Source organism: Sciurus vulgaris, assembly GCF_902686455.1.
Source record: "Sciurus vulgaris genome assembly, chromosome: 11".
Classification (NCBI taxonomy): domain Eukaryota; kingdom Metazoa; phylum Chordata; class Mammalia; order Rodentia; family Sciuridae; genus Sciurus; species Sciurus vulgaris.
Window position 1 is genome coordinate 24,995,872 of NC_136472.1, and position 19,085 is coordinate 25,014,956.

General features: G+C 36.7%; 2 protein-coding genes across 2 annotated transcripts; both read right to left on the reverse strand.

Annotated features, from left to right (window-relative positions):
* Positions 1 to 772: 772 nt before the first annotated feature.
* On the reverse strand, positions 773 to 1,687 carry LOC306639150 (olfactory receptor 4C3D-like; the record flags this gene model as incomplete). The annotated part of the gene is made up of 1 exon (XM_079102562.1): positions 773 to 1,687. The coding sequence occupies one exon, from the start codon at positions 1,685 to 1,687 to the stop codon at positions 773 to 775; it is 915 nt and encodes a 304-aa protein (XP_078958688.1).
* An 8,068-nt stretch (positions 1,688 to 9,755) lies between these two features.
* LOC306639187 (olfactory receptor 4C46-like) lies at positions 9,756 to 10,634 on the reverse strand (the record flags this gene model as incomplete). Its single annotated transcript, XM_079102588.1, has 1 exon — positions 9,756 to 10,634. The coding sequence occupies one exon, from the start codon at positions 10,632 to 10,634 to the stop codon at positions 9,756 to 9,758; it is 879 nt and encodes a 292-aa protein (XP_078958714.1).
* Between the last annotated feature and the right edge of the window lie 8,451 nt (positions 10,635 to 19,085).

Consider the following 19,085-nt stretch of genomic DNA (forward strand, 5'->3'; position numbering starts at 1 on the left):
TTAAAATAAATTTATGTATGACACATATCATCCAATGGCTTCACAAACTCATGCCTTTGGGTGAGATTAAATAAAAGAATGTTTACACTTGTTGCTGCAAATGGTTCCTAAAGTATTGGTAAGAGAAAAAAAAAAAAACGTTTTATTCAAGAGAAAGTGTGAGCCATGAGGATATCCAAGAAAAGAAGAAGAAATTAAGAGTAATTTCAAACATTCTAACTTATTCTTATGACAGGAAAAGAAATAGAGATAGGTCAGGAGTAATTTCTTCTTAGATTAGGAATTATTTCTTTCATCCTTTGTGGGTGTTTCTTTTTTTGTGTATTCAGGTTGCCAAAAAAATGCAAAATAAAGAAAATCAACAATGGTTCTTTCACTCCCTTCATATATTCATCTAAGGATTTCCTTCACCACAAAAGGCCAAGCAAACAGTTTTTTAAAGTTCTGAGACCAAGGTTCTGCACAAAGCCAATTTTACCCAAATAGCCCATTTATGAAGAATTTACTAAAGACCCACTGAAACTGTACACCCCAGAATCATCAAACCAGAGATCTGCATGTGAACATCGCACTTAGTAAAACACATTAAACACTACCAAAAGCACTGAGCAAAAAGATCTTGCCACTATTAAGTGCCAGATGAATGTTAGTGTGGGGGAGCTTTTACTTTTTTCCTAATGATCTGTAAAATGTGCTACTCCTCTTGCACTGTGTGTGCAGCAGGTTCGATCTTCTATAGTTAGGGTCGTCATCACTTGGCACGATGAATGGACTACATAACTCTTTTCTTCAACAAGCTCCTCATGGCACTTTTCACCTCTGTGTTTCTCACTGTGTAAATTATAGGATTCAGCATGGGAGTGAGGATTGCAAAGAACACAGCCACCGACTTGTCCACCGGGTAGGTGGCCACAGGACGCATGTAGGTGAATATGCAAGGCACAAAAAAGAGAACAACAACTGTGAAGTGGGAGCCACAGGTGGAGAGTGCTTTGCGCCGTCCTTCAGAGCTGTGGGATTTCAGGGAGCTCAGGATGACGATGTAGGAGACGAGAAGCATGGAGAAAATGAGCAAGCACATGGCTCCACTGTTGGCTGCCACCACCATTCCAAGCCTGTAGGTGTCTCTGCAGGCCAGTTTCAATAATGGGAAGAGATCACACATGAAGTGGTCAATGACATTGGGACCACAGAAGGGCAGGCTGATCATGAAGAGAATTTGCACAGTGGCGTGCAGGATTCCTCCAATCCAGGCTACCACCACCAGGAGGCGGCAGAGTCCCTGCCTCATGATGGTCATGTAGTGCAGGGGCTTGCAGATGGCCACATAGCGGTCATAGGCCATGACAATGAGGAGGATGATCTCTGAGCCTCCTAGGAAGTGCTCCACAAAGAGCTGAGTCAGACAGCCACCCACAGTGATAGTCCTCCTCTGGTAGAGCAGGTCGACGATCATTTTAGGGGTGGTGACAGAGGTGTAAGAGGCGTCTATGAAGGACAAGTAGGTGAGAAAGAAGTACATAGGAGCGGAAAGCGTGGGGCTGAGGGAGATGGTGATGACGATGAACAGATTAGCCAGCACAGTAAAGAGAAAAATCAACAAAAAGATGATGAAGAGCAGTCTCTGCAGGTGTGGATTCTGTGTGAGCCCCAGGAGAACAAATTCAGTCACGTTATTGGGAGGCATGAGGTTATCCTTGCAGGAAGTAATGCCTTCCTGGGGCCTGAATTACCTGCAAAAAAGATAAAGAAAGATAGCCAACTAGTTATAAATGTATTGCATGCTGAGTGTCATAGTATGGAGATGGGGCAGTCATTGTTACTGCAGAGCATGTTCTTGCCCACAACCCCCCACCCTGTGGGGGTAACTGCCTCAGTTATTCTTTTTCACTCTCCTCCATGATCCTCTCCTCTCCTCAGATACCTACATGTCACCAATAGCCTCCATGGATTGATGGTTATTGTGTATTTTACTGAAAAAAACACTGGGCTGCACACACAAGATCTCGATTCTCTTGTTTCCAGCTCCATGTGATCCCTGCTAAGTAATCCAAGTGCCCTCCGCCTTTGAGCCCCCTCTGCATCTGTGAATTCACAAATTATAACTCTGAAATGTATTTCGCAAGCTATAAAGTGCTACACACTGGTAAAGTCTAGTCCCTCTTCCAAAATTTACATCTGAACCCACAGCTTTACCTGTGAAAGGACATGGACAAGAGAGCAGGCAGATAGGAAATATACATAAATCACAGGAGACTTGCCTTCTCTGGCACCTTATAGCAATATGCTGTTCTCGTCTCTTTCCTTGGTGTACTTAGTACAGCGTCTGGCACAGTGTCTTCAGCATCTGGTACCTGTGAAATAATGAATAAATGCACAGTGAATTCCCTCACTTCCTACATTTCCATGTGTGGTATACACATTCTTCCCTGGCCATAAACCAAGAACTCAAGTACCCTTGTCTTCCCAATCTGCTTCCCTATACCATCTACTTATGAAAAACTCAAATGTCTGAAACATAGACATAAACATAAACATAAATGTCCAATTTCTTGGCATACTTGTAGGGTAAGTAGGAAAATATTAATTGCTCCCCAAAATTGTGTGGTCTTGGGTAATTTGACTTTCAAAATAATTATGATATTGGTTAATTAATAGCACTTATTATTCAAAATTATGTTCTACATATAATTTAATGTAGTCCCATTCATTAAATTTCTAGTTCCAATAGACTGGAACAAGAAAAAAAGCCTTTTGAATAAAAGTGACTGAGAAATAACTATGAAGAAATGGAAACCATTTTGTCTTTTTCCTTTGACTTTGCACTACTCTTTCAAGAAAAAAACCTTAAAGGAAAATATTTTCAGAAGAGGAGAATTGTTATGTAAAAATATATCTACAATTTTTAAGACCCATGGAAAATTAGAAACTGCATAAAATCGAACATTAGAGAAGTTTATGATACAGTGCATCCCATAATGGGTAGTTTTTAACAGAGACTTGAAAATTTTGTGTAATATATTCTTGTTGTAATAATACATGGGTAAAATTCAGAATGCAAATTTAATATATAATTCTGATTAACTTACATATTTTTATCCATGGGGAAAAAAGATTCAAAATACTTTTACTTCTAAATTGGTGGGATTATAGTCGATTCAATTTTTCCTGGTGACTGACATGCTGAAGAAGAGATTAAAATCTCACTTTGGTGGAGATGAGAGGTTGTTATATGATTTTTAAGTTACTTCAAATCCTGAGAATCTGTAATTATATGATTTCTCACCTATCAGCTTGTCTGACATAGCTCCATGGCCAGGACCACAAGCAACTGCTAGTTCATCAAGAGGTAAAGTGAGGGTAAAAAGCCACATATCTCAGTCACAATGAGCCCTTGTTGATTTATAAGTGCACCTCTGGATGGGGCCTTTCTCTGGAGTCTTAGCAAGAGCTGCCACATATCCTGTTTGCAGACAAATTCTGTGACCTATCTTAGCTGTGGCTAATTAGACCTCAGGGGTGTTTCATTGTCAATAGCAGAGCTTGCCACAAACCAATTATTTCACCTTAACTAAATATTAGAGAACTTTCACAGCACTCATGTTTAATCATTAACTTTCTCCTTAAGTCCACACAAAGACAAATCACTCTGTCAAGAGAAAACAAAGTAAAAATGAGCGCCATTACACAATTTGGATATTTGATAATACAGGCACTTAGTATATTAGTATGGAGTTTGAATATTTGGTATGGTATAATTTGAATGTTTGAGTAGGAAATTATCTGACGTCTTAAATTTTATTATATTTTCTTTATCAACCCATGCTTCATTGTTACAGGTCTGTAAAATGCATTTTTTCAACCATTTAAATGTAATGTAATACAATTCATCTGTAATGAACAAAGGCATCAAAGTTCCTGCCTAATAACATGGAAAACTAAGGGAATCAAAACATCATCTGCCATTATTTTGTCAAATGCTTTTCCTGCATTTATTGAGATAATCATGTGATGCTTATTTTTAAGTCGATTGGTGTGATGTATTATGTTTATTGATTTCTGTATGTTGAACCAACCTTGCATCCCAGGGATGAACCCCACTTGATGGTGGTGCACTATCTGTTTAATATGTTTTGTATGTGATTTGCTAGAATTTCATTGAGAATTTTTATGTCTATGTTCATTAGGGATATTGGTCTGAAATTTTCTTTCCTTGCTGTATCTTTCATTCATGTTCAAAACACTAGAAAAGCTAGATAGTAGGAACATACCTCAACAATGTAAAAGTTGTCTATTTTAAACCCAAGGCCAACATCATTCTAAATGGAAAAAAAATTGAAAGCATTCCTTCTGAAACTGGAACAAGACAAGGATGCTCTCTTTCACCACTTTTATTCAACATTGTCCTTGAAAATCTAGCCAGAACAATGAGACAAGAGAAATTAAAGGGATACAAATAGGAAAAGAAGAACTCAAACTATCACTATTTGCAGATTACATGATTCTATACTTAGAAATCCAAAAAATTCCACCAGAAAACTTCTAGAACTAATAAATCAATTCATGAAAATAACAGGATATAAAATCAATACCCATAAATCAAATGTATTTCTATACATAAATGATCAATCCACCGCAAGAAAAATAAGGAAAACTACCCCATTCACAACAAGCTCCAAAATAAATTGGGGAATCATTCTAACAAAAGCAGTGAAAGACCTCTATAATGAAAACTATAGAGCACTAAAGAAAGAAATTAAAGAAGACCTTAGAAGATGGAAAGATCTCCCATGCTCTTGGATAGGCAGAATTAGTATTTTCAAAATAACCATACTATCAAAAGTATTATACAGATTCAATGCAAGTCCTATTAAAATTCCAATGACATTCTTCATAGAACTAGAAAAAACAATCATGAAATTCATTTGGAAAAATAAGACCCAGAATAGCCAAAGCAATCCTTAGCAAGAAGAGTGAAGGAGGAGGCATCGCAATACCAGACCTTAAACTATAATACAGAGCAATAGTAAGAAAAACAGCATGGTATTGGCACCAAAATAGACATGTAGATCAATGGTACAAAATACAAGAAACAGAGATAACCCAGATAAATGTGGTTATCTCATACTAGATAAAGGCACCAAAAACATACAATGGAGAAAAGATAGCCTCCTCAACAAATGGTTCTGGGAAAACTGGAATTCCATAAGCAGCAAAATGAAATTAAATCTCTATCTCTCACCTACATGGAAATCAACTCAAAATGGATCAGAGACTTAGGCACTAGAACAGAACCCTGTGTCTAAGAGAAGAAAAAGTAGGCCAAATCTTCAGCATGTTGGCTTAGCACCTGACTTCCTTAACACATCTAAAGCACAAGACATAAAATTAAGAATCAATGAATGGTTTCATAATCAAACTGAAAAGTTTCTTCTCAACAAAGGAAACAATCAATAATGTGAAAAGAGAGCCTACAGATTGGGAGAAAATCTTTGCCACATGCACTTCAGATACTAATCTCCAGGATATATAAGGAAGTCAAAAAACTTAAAACCAAAAAAATGAATAACCCAATCACTAAATGGGCTAAGGGACTGAACAGAAAATTCAGAGAAGAAGAAATAGAATCAATAAACAAACATGAAAAAAATTCATAATCTCTTGCAATTAGAGAAATGCTAATCAAGACTAGTCTAAGATTTCATCTCACTCCAGTCAGAATAGTAATTATCAAGAATACAGTCAATAATAAGTGTTGGTGAGGATTTGAGGGAAAAGGTTCACTCATACATTGGTGTGGGACTACAGATTGGTGTAAACACTATGGAAAGCAGTATGTAGATTCCTTAGAAAACTTGGGATGGAACCACTGTTTGACCCAGCTATCTCACTCCTCAATTTACACCAAAAAAAGTCTTAAAATCAGCATACTACAGTGATGTAGCCACAACAATGTTTATAATAGTTCAATTCACGATAGCTTAAATATGTAGCCAACTTAGATGCCCTTCAACAGATGAATGCATAAAGAAAATGTGGAACATATTACACAATGGAAAATTATTCAGCCTTAAAGAAGAATAAAATTATGGCATTTGCAGGTAAGTGAATGGAACTAGAGAATATCATGCCAAGCGAAATAAGCCAATCCCAAAAAACCAAAGGCCACATGTTTTCTCTGGTAAGCAGATGCTGATCCAGAGTTGGGGGACTAGTAGGGAAGAATGAAGGAACCTTGGATTATGCAGAAGGGAGGGGGGGAGGAGTGGGGTGATGAGAATGGGAAGGATGGTGCAATGAGACAGACATTATTACCTGATATACATGTAGGATTACACTACTGATGTGACTCAGCACAAGTACAGCCAGAGGGATAAGAAGTTATGCTCCATTTGTGTACAATGTGTCAACATGCATTCTACTGTCATGTACATAACCAATTAGAACAAACAAAGACATTAAAAAATAAACATTATCTGCCCAGGTAACACAAAAGCATTGGGTTGGGGTCCTTATTCCTAGATTATTTTGTTTTATAACTAATGTGTTTTGACACTTGTATGCTGTTGCCAATTGTGAGACCTACTGGGATCGTCTACTAATAGAAATACATGTCAGTATTTAAAATTATTTTTAAGAACAAATTTAATTTAATTAAATACAGGAATAGTCCTATATAGAACTCTATTCTCTCATCCATATTCAGCTGTATTTTCTACAATGAGACAAGGAAATTGTACATACCTCTGAATTGGTTTGAGAGAATCCTGTCACTGTGAGCAGTGTGTATCAGGGTAGAAAAACAGTTTTAGTTTTAGAAACTATAAGATCAAAGCTAGTTTGACCAGATACTTGTATATTATAGTGTAATAGCACTATTACTAAATAATAGCATTAAATGCTATTACATTTGTGATAGTAGGTGACAAAGAAAATTGAATGAGAGTTTGAAACTATGTAAATAACTATAATGAATATGCATTTTGCTAAGCATCATAAGTGAATATTTCTTAAATTGCCTTTCAGCTCTGCAATGAAAGCACAAAGTCTAACTGGAGATTGAGTACATACTTAATTTTGCCGTGCTCAACCTAATAAAAATTAAAATCCTTTCATATTGACCCATTAACTGCTCGTCCGCCCTCTACTGAAAAGACTGATGTGTAGAGAGTAGTTTGGATTCCCTACTGCTGTCTAGTTGAGCTCCCCAGAGCATAAAATAATATGAACTGGAGATAGAACAGAGTCTATGGAGTGAGGTCCAGATCAGTGAGCATTGTACACAAAGGGAACTTTTAAATAGAGGAATTCCTAGAGTTGTAAGGGAAAGTCTGATTCCAGAAGACAATCCAAGGAGTAAGTAGAAAAAACTCTGGAAGGACAGCACCACAGATATTTCAAACATAATGCAAACCAGAAAGAAAAATGGGAGAAATTAAATACGGATCAGATAGCAGTCAGTAAGAAGCCAACTGAAGTGTTAGCATGGCGTTTGACAGGTTCATGACAACAAAACCAGGTACCTCCCTAAGTAGAAGCCTAGCAGGCATTTCCATGGCCTTTCATAGGCCGAGGACACTCCTCAGGGCAACAGAACACCACATGCAGGGCTCATATTGCCTTAGTCCAATCCGAAACCCCTTTTGCCCCGGGAAGACACTCCTATACTGCTCACAAAAATGAAAAAGTCTAGAAGCATGGCCAGTCATTCATCTATCATATATAATCTCTCAAAAACCTTCCAGTTTGACTTCTTCTAGCGAAGTAGAATAAAATAATATTTAAGGTAATAAACATATTAATATGGACAGAATCAAGAACTTACACACTTTCTAAATGACCTAAGTAACCTGCTTGTAGAAATAGGATGAGCTATTTAAGGTCATGGAATGAGATAATGACTCAATAAGAGATAGACCCAGCCTTCCTGATGCTGAAGCCTATGTTCTTCTTCTCCTGAATGTCTCTGCAATCATAATATGCTGGCTAAATATTGTTATGTTTCTTCAACAAAACATGTGGTAGCTGTGAAGTGGGAGACTAACTCTATCCAAAGTGGCAGCTATAAACACATCTATAAGCATGACATTCATATTTCTTCTGTAGTCACAGATTGCAGTTTCTAAAAGACCCAAAAGTTATTCACGACAAAGATTGTTAGTTGAGTTTTTAAGCTGAGAAATATTTCCTTTGGTCAACTATGGACTTTTATTTTTATATACATATAAGCCATCTCCTAAAGTAGTTTTCAAAGGGGATTCCAGATTCAATGAACTAAATATAAAAACAATATTTTAACAGTGAAATCATTTTTTGGATCTGTTTTATTATGTGCTTTTGAACAACAATCTGGATTTTGTTATCACTCATAATTTTAATCTAATAAATTGACACTTCTAAGTTAAAAATATGTTAAAATATTTTATATGACAAATAATAGTTAAATATAGCCCAAGGGAATTCTTTATGTGTAAAATACCACAGGATACATAGTAAGAATATTTGGATTTGAGGTGAATGTGTGTGTTGTATGATTTAGTTATTTAACTTTTCTCTGTATGATAGAACAATAGGTTTCAATTGTATATGTTCATTGTGACCTTGTGAGGACATTTACAATTTTCACATAGGTTTACAAACAATTCATTTTTATAATCACTGACAATATTTACTTAACAGAACAAGAAGTCAAACATAATTTTAAAATCAGATATATCAAGTGTGTTCCAAGGTCTCAGGGTCCAGGGTGTTTATTCCACATTGTCTTAGATCCAGGTAAGCAGTAGTTTTCTGACAACCAACTGCTTATATATTCAACATATGGTACAACTCTGAAATTACAACAGAAACATTTTCAACTCACTACATACAAAACATGAGAAGTTCTGATGTAAATACTGCCCTTTTTCTATTACCCTGTGAAATGTTTGAGAGAATTCTGCATTTGGATCTAGAAGAATGCAGGTCTGAACACTAGTTCTGTGTCTCACATTGACCTCTTTATTGAAACTTCTCAAACTGCGTTTTTCTTCATCTACAAAACAGGAATAATCATAATAATATATAAAACAGGAATAATCATAATAACACCTATCTTGGAAAAGTGCTTTAAGAGTAAGTTGATAGATGTGAGAAAGACTTTTTATAGTACAGTAATTTTCACTTATTTATGCCAAGGTAAATCATCTTCTGAAAATATTAAATGGCAAATGTCAGTAATAAATCATAAATTTTAAATTGCAAACTATTCTTAGTTGTATGAAGAAATTTTACATCATCCCATCCTGTCTGGCCTGGGACATGAATCACCCACTTGTCCAGCAGATATACATTATATGCACTCCCCACCCATTAGTCATTTAGTTAGTGTCTAGGTTATCAGAAGGTTTGTTAAGGTAGGTACCACAGTGAAAGTGTTCAGGTAGCCCTTATATTACTTAATAATTGTCCCAAACTGCAAAATCTCATTATGCTGTATTGTTACCATTGTTTTATTATTTTGTTATCAGTTGTTAACATGGGACAGAAAGTATAAATTGAACTTTATCATCAATACATACATATAGGAAAAAACATAGTATATTTATAGTATTTAGTAATACCCCTGGTTTCAGGCACCCACTGGGAGTCCTGAAATCTATCCCCCATGGATGATAACGTGGACTCTGTGATAAAATTGCAAAGGTTGTGTCAGAAATAAAATATTCATGTTGGATCATTTATTGTCTGGAATCGCAATCCTGTGTAGTAACATTCTAATGGCATTTTTTTACCTCTGCGTTCCTCACTGTGTAGATAACAGGATTTAACATGGGAGTGACAAGGGTATAAAATACAGTTACGGCTTTATCCATGGGAAATGTAGCTACTGGTCGCATGTACATAAAAATACACGGCACGAAGAACAAGACAACAACTGTGATGTGGGAGCCACAGGTAGAGAGGGCCTTCTTCCTCCCCACAGAGCTGTGAGTCCTCAAGGAGCACAGGATGACCACATAGGACACCAACAACATCACAAAGGTGATCATGGAGGTTACACCTCCATTGGCAGCAACCAAGAGACCAAGGAGGAAAGTGTCCGTGCAGGCAAGCTGTATCAGGGGAAAAATGTCACACATGAAGTGATCCAGTGTGTTGGGCCCACAGAACGGGAGCCAGAAAGTAATTAGAATCTGCACAAAAGAGTGGAGAAAACCCACTGCCCAGCACAGCCCCACCAGAAGGCAGCACATGCGGTGGCTCATCATGGTCACGTAGTGCAGAGGTCTACAGATGGCCACATAGCGGTCATAGGCCATGACCACAAGAAGGACAATCTCTGAACCTCCTAAGAAATGTTCAAGAAAAAGTTGCAACATGCAGCCAATGAATGAGATAGCTTTGGTCTCAGAAAACAAATCAGCCAGAATTTTAGGAATTATGGAAGAGGAATAGCATGCATCTATCAAAGACAGGAAAGCCAGGAAGAAATACATGGGGGAGTGCAGAGTCTGGCTGCAGAGGACAGTAACCACAATGAGCAGGTTTCCTGTGACTGTGACAATGTAGGTGACTAGTAACACCAGAAACAGGGTCTTCTGCATCTGAGGATTTTGTATCAGTCCCAGCAGGATAAATTCAGTAACATTCATTCCGTTTCTTTCTTTACAGTGTTGATGATGAATTCAGAGTTTGTGCATTAACCTGGAAAAGCAATATTCTTATTAGCAAATGTTATGCTCAATATTCATTAGAGTTTTCAGTCAAGCCTCAAAACTCTTTAAGAATATGAACTATGTTCTTCCACGTATCCTGGAAGAGAAGAAACAAACCATCTTTTCTATTTTATAAAAAGACCTTATAAGAAGCCTTTGCAGGTGCTTAATTCAGCTGAAACCCCCTTTAACAGCAGCTTTTGACAGATGGTCACTAGACCTTTGCTGGAAGACATCTAGGCATAACGACTCTGCCTGATAATAACCCTGATTTCTTCTCAGCCAGTAGGAAATGTTAGAAAGCTTTTACAAAATCTATTGTTCTAATTCTGCACACTTGAAACACCGATTAATCAGGCCCCTTCTATTTAGAAACTGCTAAAGAAGTTACAGAGATACAAGGCTGTTTCTAACTTGTTTACTTCTTCATTGCAAGATTTTGTTTCAAAGTCTGACTCATAGAGGTAGTCAGTAAATATTGATCAAATGAACAAATAAGTTGAAGGACTCTTTACTTATTTCTTCATTTTTCTTTCTTTCCTGCTGACTCCCAACAGGAGAGCTCATGATCCTATACTCCTTTCAGGTTTCCGGATCTCCTCTCGTCCTTCTCCACCTTGGGTGGCTGTGTTCCACCTCTGGTTTCAACAGCAACCTTACATCTGGCCAATGTGCAGGGCTAGCTAGATTAGGTAGAGGTGAGTGAAGGGAGGGAGGGAGGTCTGAGGGTAGAAAGGGGAGTAGAATGAATCAGACATTATTACCCCATGTACATATATAACTATATGACAGGTGAAATTCTACATCTCATATAACCAGAAGAACGAGAAATCATGCTCCATTTTATATGATGTATCAAAGTGCATTCTACTGTTGTAAAACTAATTAAAACAAATATTTTTTTTTTTAAAAAAAAGCCAGGGGGAAAGGGAAGGACACCAGGGGATCTTTTTACCTGGCTCCCTTCTATGGTTTGAATGATGGTCACTTTAACTAAGACAGCAGCTCTTTCAGGCAGAGATCATGAGAGCTCCAGTTTGGGATTTCCATAGTCATCTTCACCTCACTCTCTTAGGCTTGGGTTGTGTTCATCATTGCCTATTATTACTACCCCTTACTTATCCCTTGTTGGTTTCTTTTAACCCTAGGAATTTTATTTCATAAGTAATCCTGATTAAACTCTTTAATTTTCTCCTTTGAGTATCCTATTTTGTTTTAAGGACTAAAAAGGATGCAAACAAATTTGTGTTTTTTGTTTGCAAACAATTAAATGAGAAAATGATTTTGCTTTCAGGCAAACGTGTTTCATTCAAGAGTCATTTATACTTCTTTTGTGGCGTAACTGAAAAATAAATTTACCTTTTGTCAGGAAAGACTTTGAAGTACGACATTCAGTCTTTCTTGTGAAAGACAAAATGCCCATAATTTATCTGCACTCCAAAGTAGTCTTTGATTCTAGGATTCTGTGGAATTTCTGTCTTTCACTGCCTGGAGTTATTTTACAAATCCTTTAGATTATAGAGAACTGCTAATGATACAAATAATTCTTGTTGAAATAATTACAAATGCTGCCTGATGGAAGTTCACATGATTTTCCGGAGTATTACACATAAAGCATTTTCATTTATTTGTGAATTCGTTACAAAACCCTGATTAAACAATATGTGATACATTGCACTTTTCTTTATGTTAATGATAATAATCTATAATTTCATCATGAATGAACAAAATATGATCTTTGTCACATGTTTTATATTTTTATCAGAGTCATGATTGTGCTGCTTTTTAAAAATTCTTTTGTCTTTAGGTATTAAAATTACTTATGAAAGCTGGAAGAATGTTTTTAAATCCATATATTCTTATCCTGTGTATTTCACTATGGATTTTTCTGTTTTACTATATTTGAGATTTATTTTAATTTGAGTCAAATGGACTCAAAATATGCTATTAAAGAACATTTTTGTGAACCTCCCAACTCCACCCCCCATCCCAGAGAGGCGTGTGTATATGGAGGGGAAGGGCTGCCTCAGTGCAATACCGTTTCCAGTTTCCAGATCTGTTTAATGATTCCTTCTTATGGTCATTTCCATTTTTCTAAATTATCTACTATGTGTCTCATAGAAATATAGCAGTGAAAAATATAAATATATTCTATTGTTGGGTGGGTTGAGACAGACAAAGGATGGCAAATATAAAAAAGGAATGATAGAGTATGTCAGGTTGTAACACCTGCTATCAGAAAAAGAAAGCAAGATCAATGAAGCATGGAGTCTGAGAAGAGGAGCCATTTCCAGAGGAGGCTTCATGGAAAAGGAATACATAACCAGACTGGAAGGGCATAAGGAAAGAGCCAAGAAGGTATCTAGATGACGGCTCCCTACAGAAGCATCAGCAAGGGCAAATCCCCAAGGAGGGGTCAGTCTCAGTATCTGTGACCAGGGGCCATGGGGATGGGGACTGAGGGCAGCTCTCCCAGGGCTTGTAGGTTATTGTAAGGAGCATGGCTTTCAGTGACAAGCACAGCAGTGGGTGGTTTTGCCCCACATGATCTGACTTAGATGTCAATGGGACCTTCTGACCAGTGAATGAAGAATGCGGGGAGGCTAGTTGGGATGTCACTGTGATCCAGCTGAAAGGTGACTGGGATTTGAACCAGGTTGGTAGTGGTGGAAAAGGTCATAATATGAAGGTAGATCTAGTAGAATTTGCTTGAAATGGGGTGCAAAAGGGGAAAAGAGTAAAATTTACTCCAGTTTTTGACCATATCCCCTAAATTAAACAAGGCCATTTATTGAGAAATTTCATGTGCAGAAGCCACAACTCACAGAGCCAACATATCACGAGGGCTCACCAAGTGTCTGACACGCTCAATCCTTACCTCAACATTGAGTCAGATACCATTTTATCCTGATTTAAGATGTGAAATGAGTCTTAGAGACAGGAAGGAAGTCGTTCATGATTGCTTAATGGGCTGCAGTCCAACCTGACAGTGAAATAAATAGTCAAGGTAACTCTGTGCAATGTGTTTAACCACTCAGATCCTTAAATATTTTCTGTAAAGTGAAGCTGAATGGAGTGACCGTAATGAAATGGAGACTGGTTCACTAACTGGCACAAAGTAGGTGTAATGTATGCAGCTGCCAACATCAGCTATTTTAATTTGTGTTGGAAATTTTTAGAAGCATAGGAAGTCACAACTTACTGTGAAAATGGTGGCCACGAGATGGTAAATTACAGTGTTCTTTCTATGAGCTACATCTACTTATGCTACCCCAAAGCAGTGACTTTTCTCAAAGAATAACACACTTGTTTATCATTATTCTGCGTGGCTTTCCACCACCTGACGAGGATCATTTTTTTCCTTCTTATTCAAAATGACTGTTTAGAAGCTATTTAATACACACACACACACACACACTCACACAAATACAATCAGATTATTGATTTTGACATTAGGCAATAGAAGCAGTATTTGTGTCACATGATTACATTTCTAAGGTGAGTGTCAAATATAATTTTGTCATAAACATATTTACTTACAAAGATTAAGCCCATTTTTTTCTACTTACTGCTCAGCAAACTCCCTCCACAGCAAAACAAAATCAAAAACAAATAAACAAATAAAAGCAATCTATACTTCTTCACCGCTGCTCTCCATCTACTTGAAATACCTCTAGGGTCTTTGTTGGGGCTTTTTTTTTTTTTTTTTCTTTTTTTTTTTTTTTTATTGTAAACAAATGGGATACATGTTGTTTCTCTGTTTGTACATGGCGTAAAGGCATACCATTTGTGTAATCATAAATTTACATAGAGCAATGTTGTTTGATTCATTCTGTTATTTTTTCCCTTCCCCCCACCCCTCCCACCCCTCTTTACCCTCTATACAGTAGTTCCTTCCTTCATACTTGCCCCCCTCCCTAACCCTAACTCTAACCCTTCCCTCCCCCCCATTATGTGTCAACCTCCACTTATTAGCGATATCATTCGTCCTTTGGCTTTTTGAGATTGGCTTATCTCACTTAGCATGATATTCTCCAATTTCATCCATTTGCCTGCAAATGTCATAATTTTATCATTCTTTATGGCTGAATAATATTCCATAGTGGATAAAGAAACTGTGGTATATATATACTATGGGGCTTTTTTTTAATGCAAAAAAAGTAAACAGTGAAATTAGAGAATAGTGTTCTTGCTGCCTAATCTTGAAAGAGCTATCTGTTTCCCATCTCTTGAAAGGCAAGAGAATGATTTCTTAGGTAAAGAGATTAAGAATTTGGAAACAGTGAGGCTACAATCATCTTCTGTGATTAATCAAGTAAAACTGTCTGAACTCTGGGGGAAAGAGAAGTCCATGGATTCAAAAGTGATGCCAGAAGCAGCATCCTCATCAGCTGCGATGTTTTCACTAACCTCCTCACACAGCAACACACACTGAACAATCAAGAGCAGCTTTCCAAGCAACATCTCTTATTATGAAACAAACTACACAGTACGTCAAGAAGGAAAAACTCTAATCATTCAATATGTGCAAACACTATGTTGTTTCAATGAGTTTTTTTAAAGTCATCCTCCTCTGACCTCAGGAATTAAAAAGAATTTCAAAAGTTTTTCCTTAATAGAAATACAATCATTCCTATATTATTAAAATTTGTACTATTTTGGAAAAAAAAAAGACAATTATATAAAATTACACATTGCAAAACCTAGAAAATAAATATATCAAAACAGCCCTGCTACCTTATGGTTTACTATAAAACTAAGAGACATTAATCTTTCTTTGTATTTACCTGTATTTAATATTCTTCTGTAATACCATATATTATTCCTGTTTTAGAAAGGATGATTTTAAAGAAATTTAGTACACTTCTGAATCCTCCAATAGTTCTTTCTCATCTTCTCCCTACCTCACCCCCATTTTTGTAATCTCAGAAATATTACACTTTCTGAGAATTTTAAGGACTAAGGAAATTTGCCTACTTTCCTCATAAGTTATGTGAATAATTTGGAGAACTATAAAATTCTGTGTGAAGGCTAAGCATTATCACTGTTTCTGGTAATCAAAAAATAATATTCTTGACTTCTTCATGTGTGCTAGCACTGTGCAAAGCACTTAACATAAATCATTTCATTTAATATGCTCTTAAAAGAGCTATTTGTGGCAGGATGTTTACTCCTTCTATTTCACAGATAGGAAAATAGACATGGAGAGGGCAAGCCAGTGCTCAGGGCATGTAGTTATTGAGGAGCAGATCTGAAGGTAGAGTTCAGGTCTGCCTGGCCTCAAGCCCCCACTTTGACTTGGCTCCACAATACCTCCCATGAAACCACTTACCTGAATAGCATTATCCTTCTTTAACATCACCTTTCACATCAACTTTAAGAAGACTGTTTTCCAGTCTAATTAATGGAATCATTAAAAACTAATTTTAAAAACCCCTGGGAATGTGAAATATGTCAACTTCTCAGATTCTTTAAGACTGTCTCATGTATACTGTCAGGAGAATTTAGAATTACCAATGTAGAATTATTTATTTACTCATTTTTCTAAGTAAAATAATAGCACATTAGTTAACTGTCATAAATTCATTATTAAAAGAAATTTTATGCGGGTCTTACATTATTTTTTAAATCACTTTTATATCAGTTACAAAAAACCCTGTGATATGAGTACATTACTTCAATTCAATGGAAAAGCTGAGGCTTAGAATGATTTATTTACTCAGGATCCTGCAACTAGTGAATCACTGACATGTGCTTTAATTTCTGCTTTTTCATTTGTACTATGTTTCCTGCCTGATTTAAGACCTATTAAAAATCCAAAATCTCTGGAAATTTCCGGACTTTTCTTCATCTTCAGCAAAGTAATAACACCAGGTTTCATATCATATGGTAACAAGAGTTTTATGAGAGTTCAAGTCCATAGAGGTCAAAATATGACCTATAAATGAATAATAAAAGAGTGTTGAGGCCAGAATATGACTTATAAGTAAATAAATATTTAAATATTGGACATCGAGATTTGAATGGGTTTTGGGGGAATACATAATTGATTATTTTCATTTTGCATGCAAAGAAACCAAGATCCAGGAAGGAAAGAACAATCCCCATGTTGGGCCTTAAGATAGTGGTACAGTAGAACTTCAATTGTGGTGTCTTGGACCCCATGATTGGTGATTACCTCAGCATAGCACAAGACCTCAAGACCTGAGGACTGACCACGCTGCTGCCACACCCCAGCATTCAACATGCCTGCCTAGTGTCTGAGGACCAGTTCACTCAGTGACCCCTGACTTAAGGAATACCACCCTCCAACACCAGTGGCCATGCTGTGCACACATGTCCCACAAGGTCTCAAACTAGGCCATCAGTGAACCCCACTAACAAAGATGCATAACTGCCTCTATAAACACCTAAAGTTTATGCCACTTAAGCACTTACTGAGACTACAGAAAAATCAAAGACTATAATACTGCACTCACACAAGGCCAAAGCAAAAGGACACTATTCCATCAGTGCCCATGACCCATAAACAAGAATGCTACTCCATAAAATTGGAAATCTGATTATTACACTAGATGCACAGATATCAATGTACAGACACAAGAAATATTACACAGCAAGGAAACATGACACCTCTAGAGGAAAATAATTCTCAAGTAACAGGTACAAAAAAAAGGGGGGGGAATTATAAAATTCCTGAAAAGGAATTAAAAATTATTTAAATGATACAAGAGGAGAGCTGGTCAACTCAATGAAGCAAGGAAAGCAATTAATGATCCACATGAGAAAATTTTTAAAAACAGGCATAATTGGAAAGAACTAAACAGAAATCATGAAAATGAAGAACTCAATGAATGAAATAAAAATGCAATTGAGAACTTCAATAATAGACTACACTGTAGAAACATGAAAAACAGAAAAATATCTCTGATGCAAAATCAAAGAAGATTCCTAGGTAGAAATACAAGAATGTTTCCAGGTTCTAGTGAAATTCAAGAAGAAAATGAGACTGAAACATGCTAAAGAATAAACAACAAAAAATGAAGGAAGCAGTTCTTTTTTTACTCAAAATATAAAGCTACATCTCACTTATAGCCTCTTCAGATAAGAAAATATGCTAAAATTAGGAAACATCGATTCCTGGAGAGATCAAGTCCAGAGCTGTGTGGGCAATATGAAAACAAAGCTGAGACTCTAAAACACCAGGTTGAAATCACAGAACGATTTAAAATTGTTTTTTTATCATTTTAAATAGACACGAGACTTTAAGGCTATTGGAGACATGCATTAGAGTCTTGGTCTAAATAATAAGACTTGTAAGAGTCTATGAGTTGGTGTTTCACAGCCTCTGTACTGGGATCCTATGAAAAAGAAAAGCATAGTTCAATGATATTTATCTAATATAATATACTCCAATACTTGCAGGAAATTCACCAAAAAAAATTACAAGGTTTATCCCAGTTTAGACCAAAATGAACTATTGAAATGCAAACAGACTTTGGACCTCTAAATTTCTATGAGAAGAAGCAGACTGAGAAAACTACTAACCTACAGACACATGTTATGCCTTATGGGGAAACAATGGAGAGCTCAGAAGACATACTCATAAGCCCAAGGGGAAAACCCAGAGTCATAGAAAATCACTCCCAGAAGGAGGACTGGTGATAATCAAGGAATGTTAACATACACCTAAGTGGTTTCAAAATTGCTGTAGAACAGTCACCCCTGTGTGCATGCTGTTTCCTCTTCCTTCTCAACATAAGTATCTATTGGGGTTATCCCATGTCTGCCACACTATTCTACATTGGTAGGTACAGCAGAAAGATCAGTGGAGCAGAAGGAAGGGTCAGGGGAAGGGAGGGAATGAGGAAGTACTGGGGACTAAGTAGAGCAAATTATATTCCACACTTTTATAAATATGTCAAAATGAACCCCAATGTTATGAATAACTAAAAAGAACCAATACAAAATGAAAATTAAAAAACAATACAGCTTCTACTTGGCTCAATTGCTTGGGACTCATGACCTTTAGACCTCTGAGCCACCAGAAGGAAAGTTCTATCACTCTGAAGTTAGCATGCTGGAGAGAGCATGTGGAAATCACTTAAAAAAGAGAGAGATACCCAAGGAGAGTACCAGTTATTTGAGCCCCCCACTGTTCAAGATATACCTGTAAAAGCCTTTTAAATAACCAGCACCTACCAATTTCTGACTGAAACTCCTGAAATATCTGTAGACAGAAGTGCCCAGCTGAGCTGCTCACAAATTCCTGACCCATAGAAACCATCTGATAGAGTAACAGGGTGATTGTAGGACATGAAATGTTGGGGAGATTTATACACAGCAATAGTAGTATGTGAAATTTTACACTAATGTAGGTACTATAGT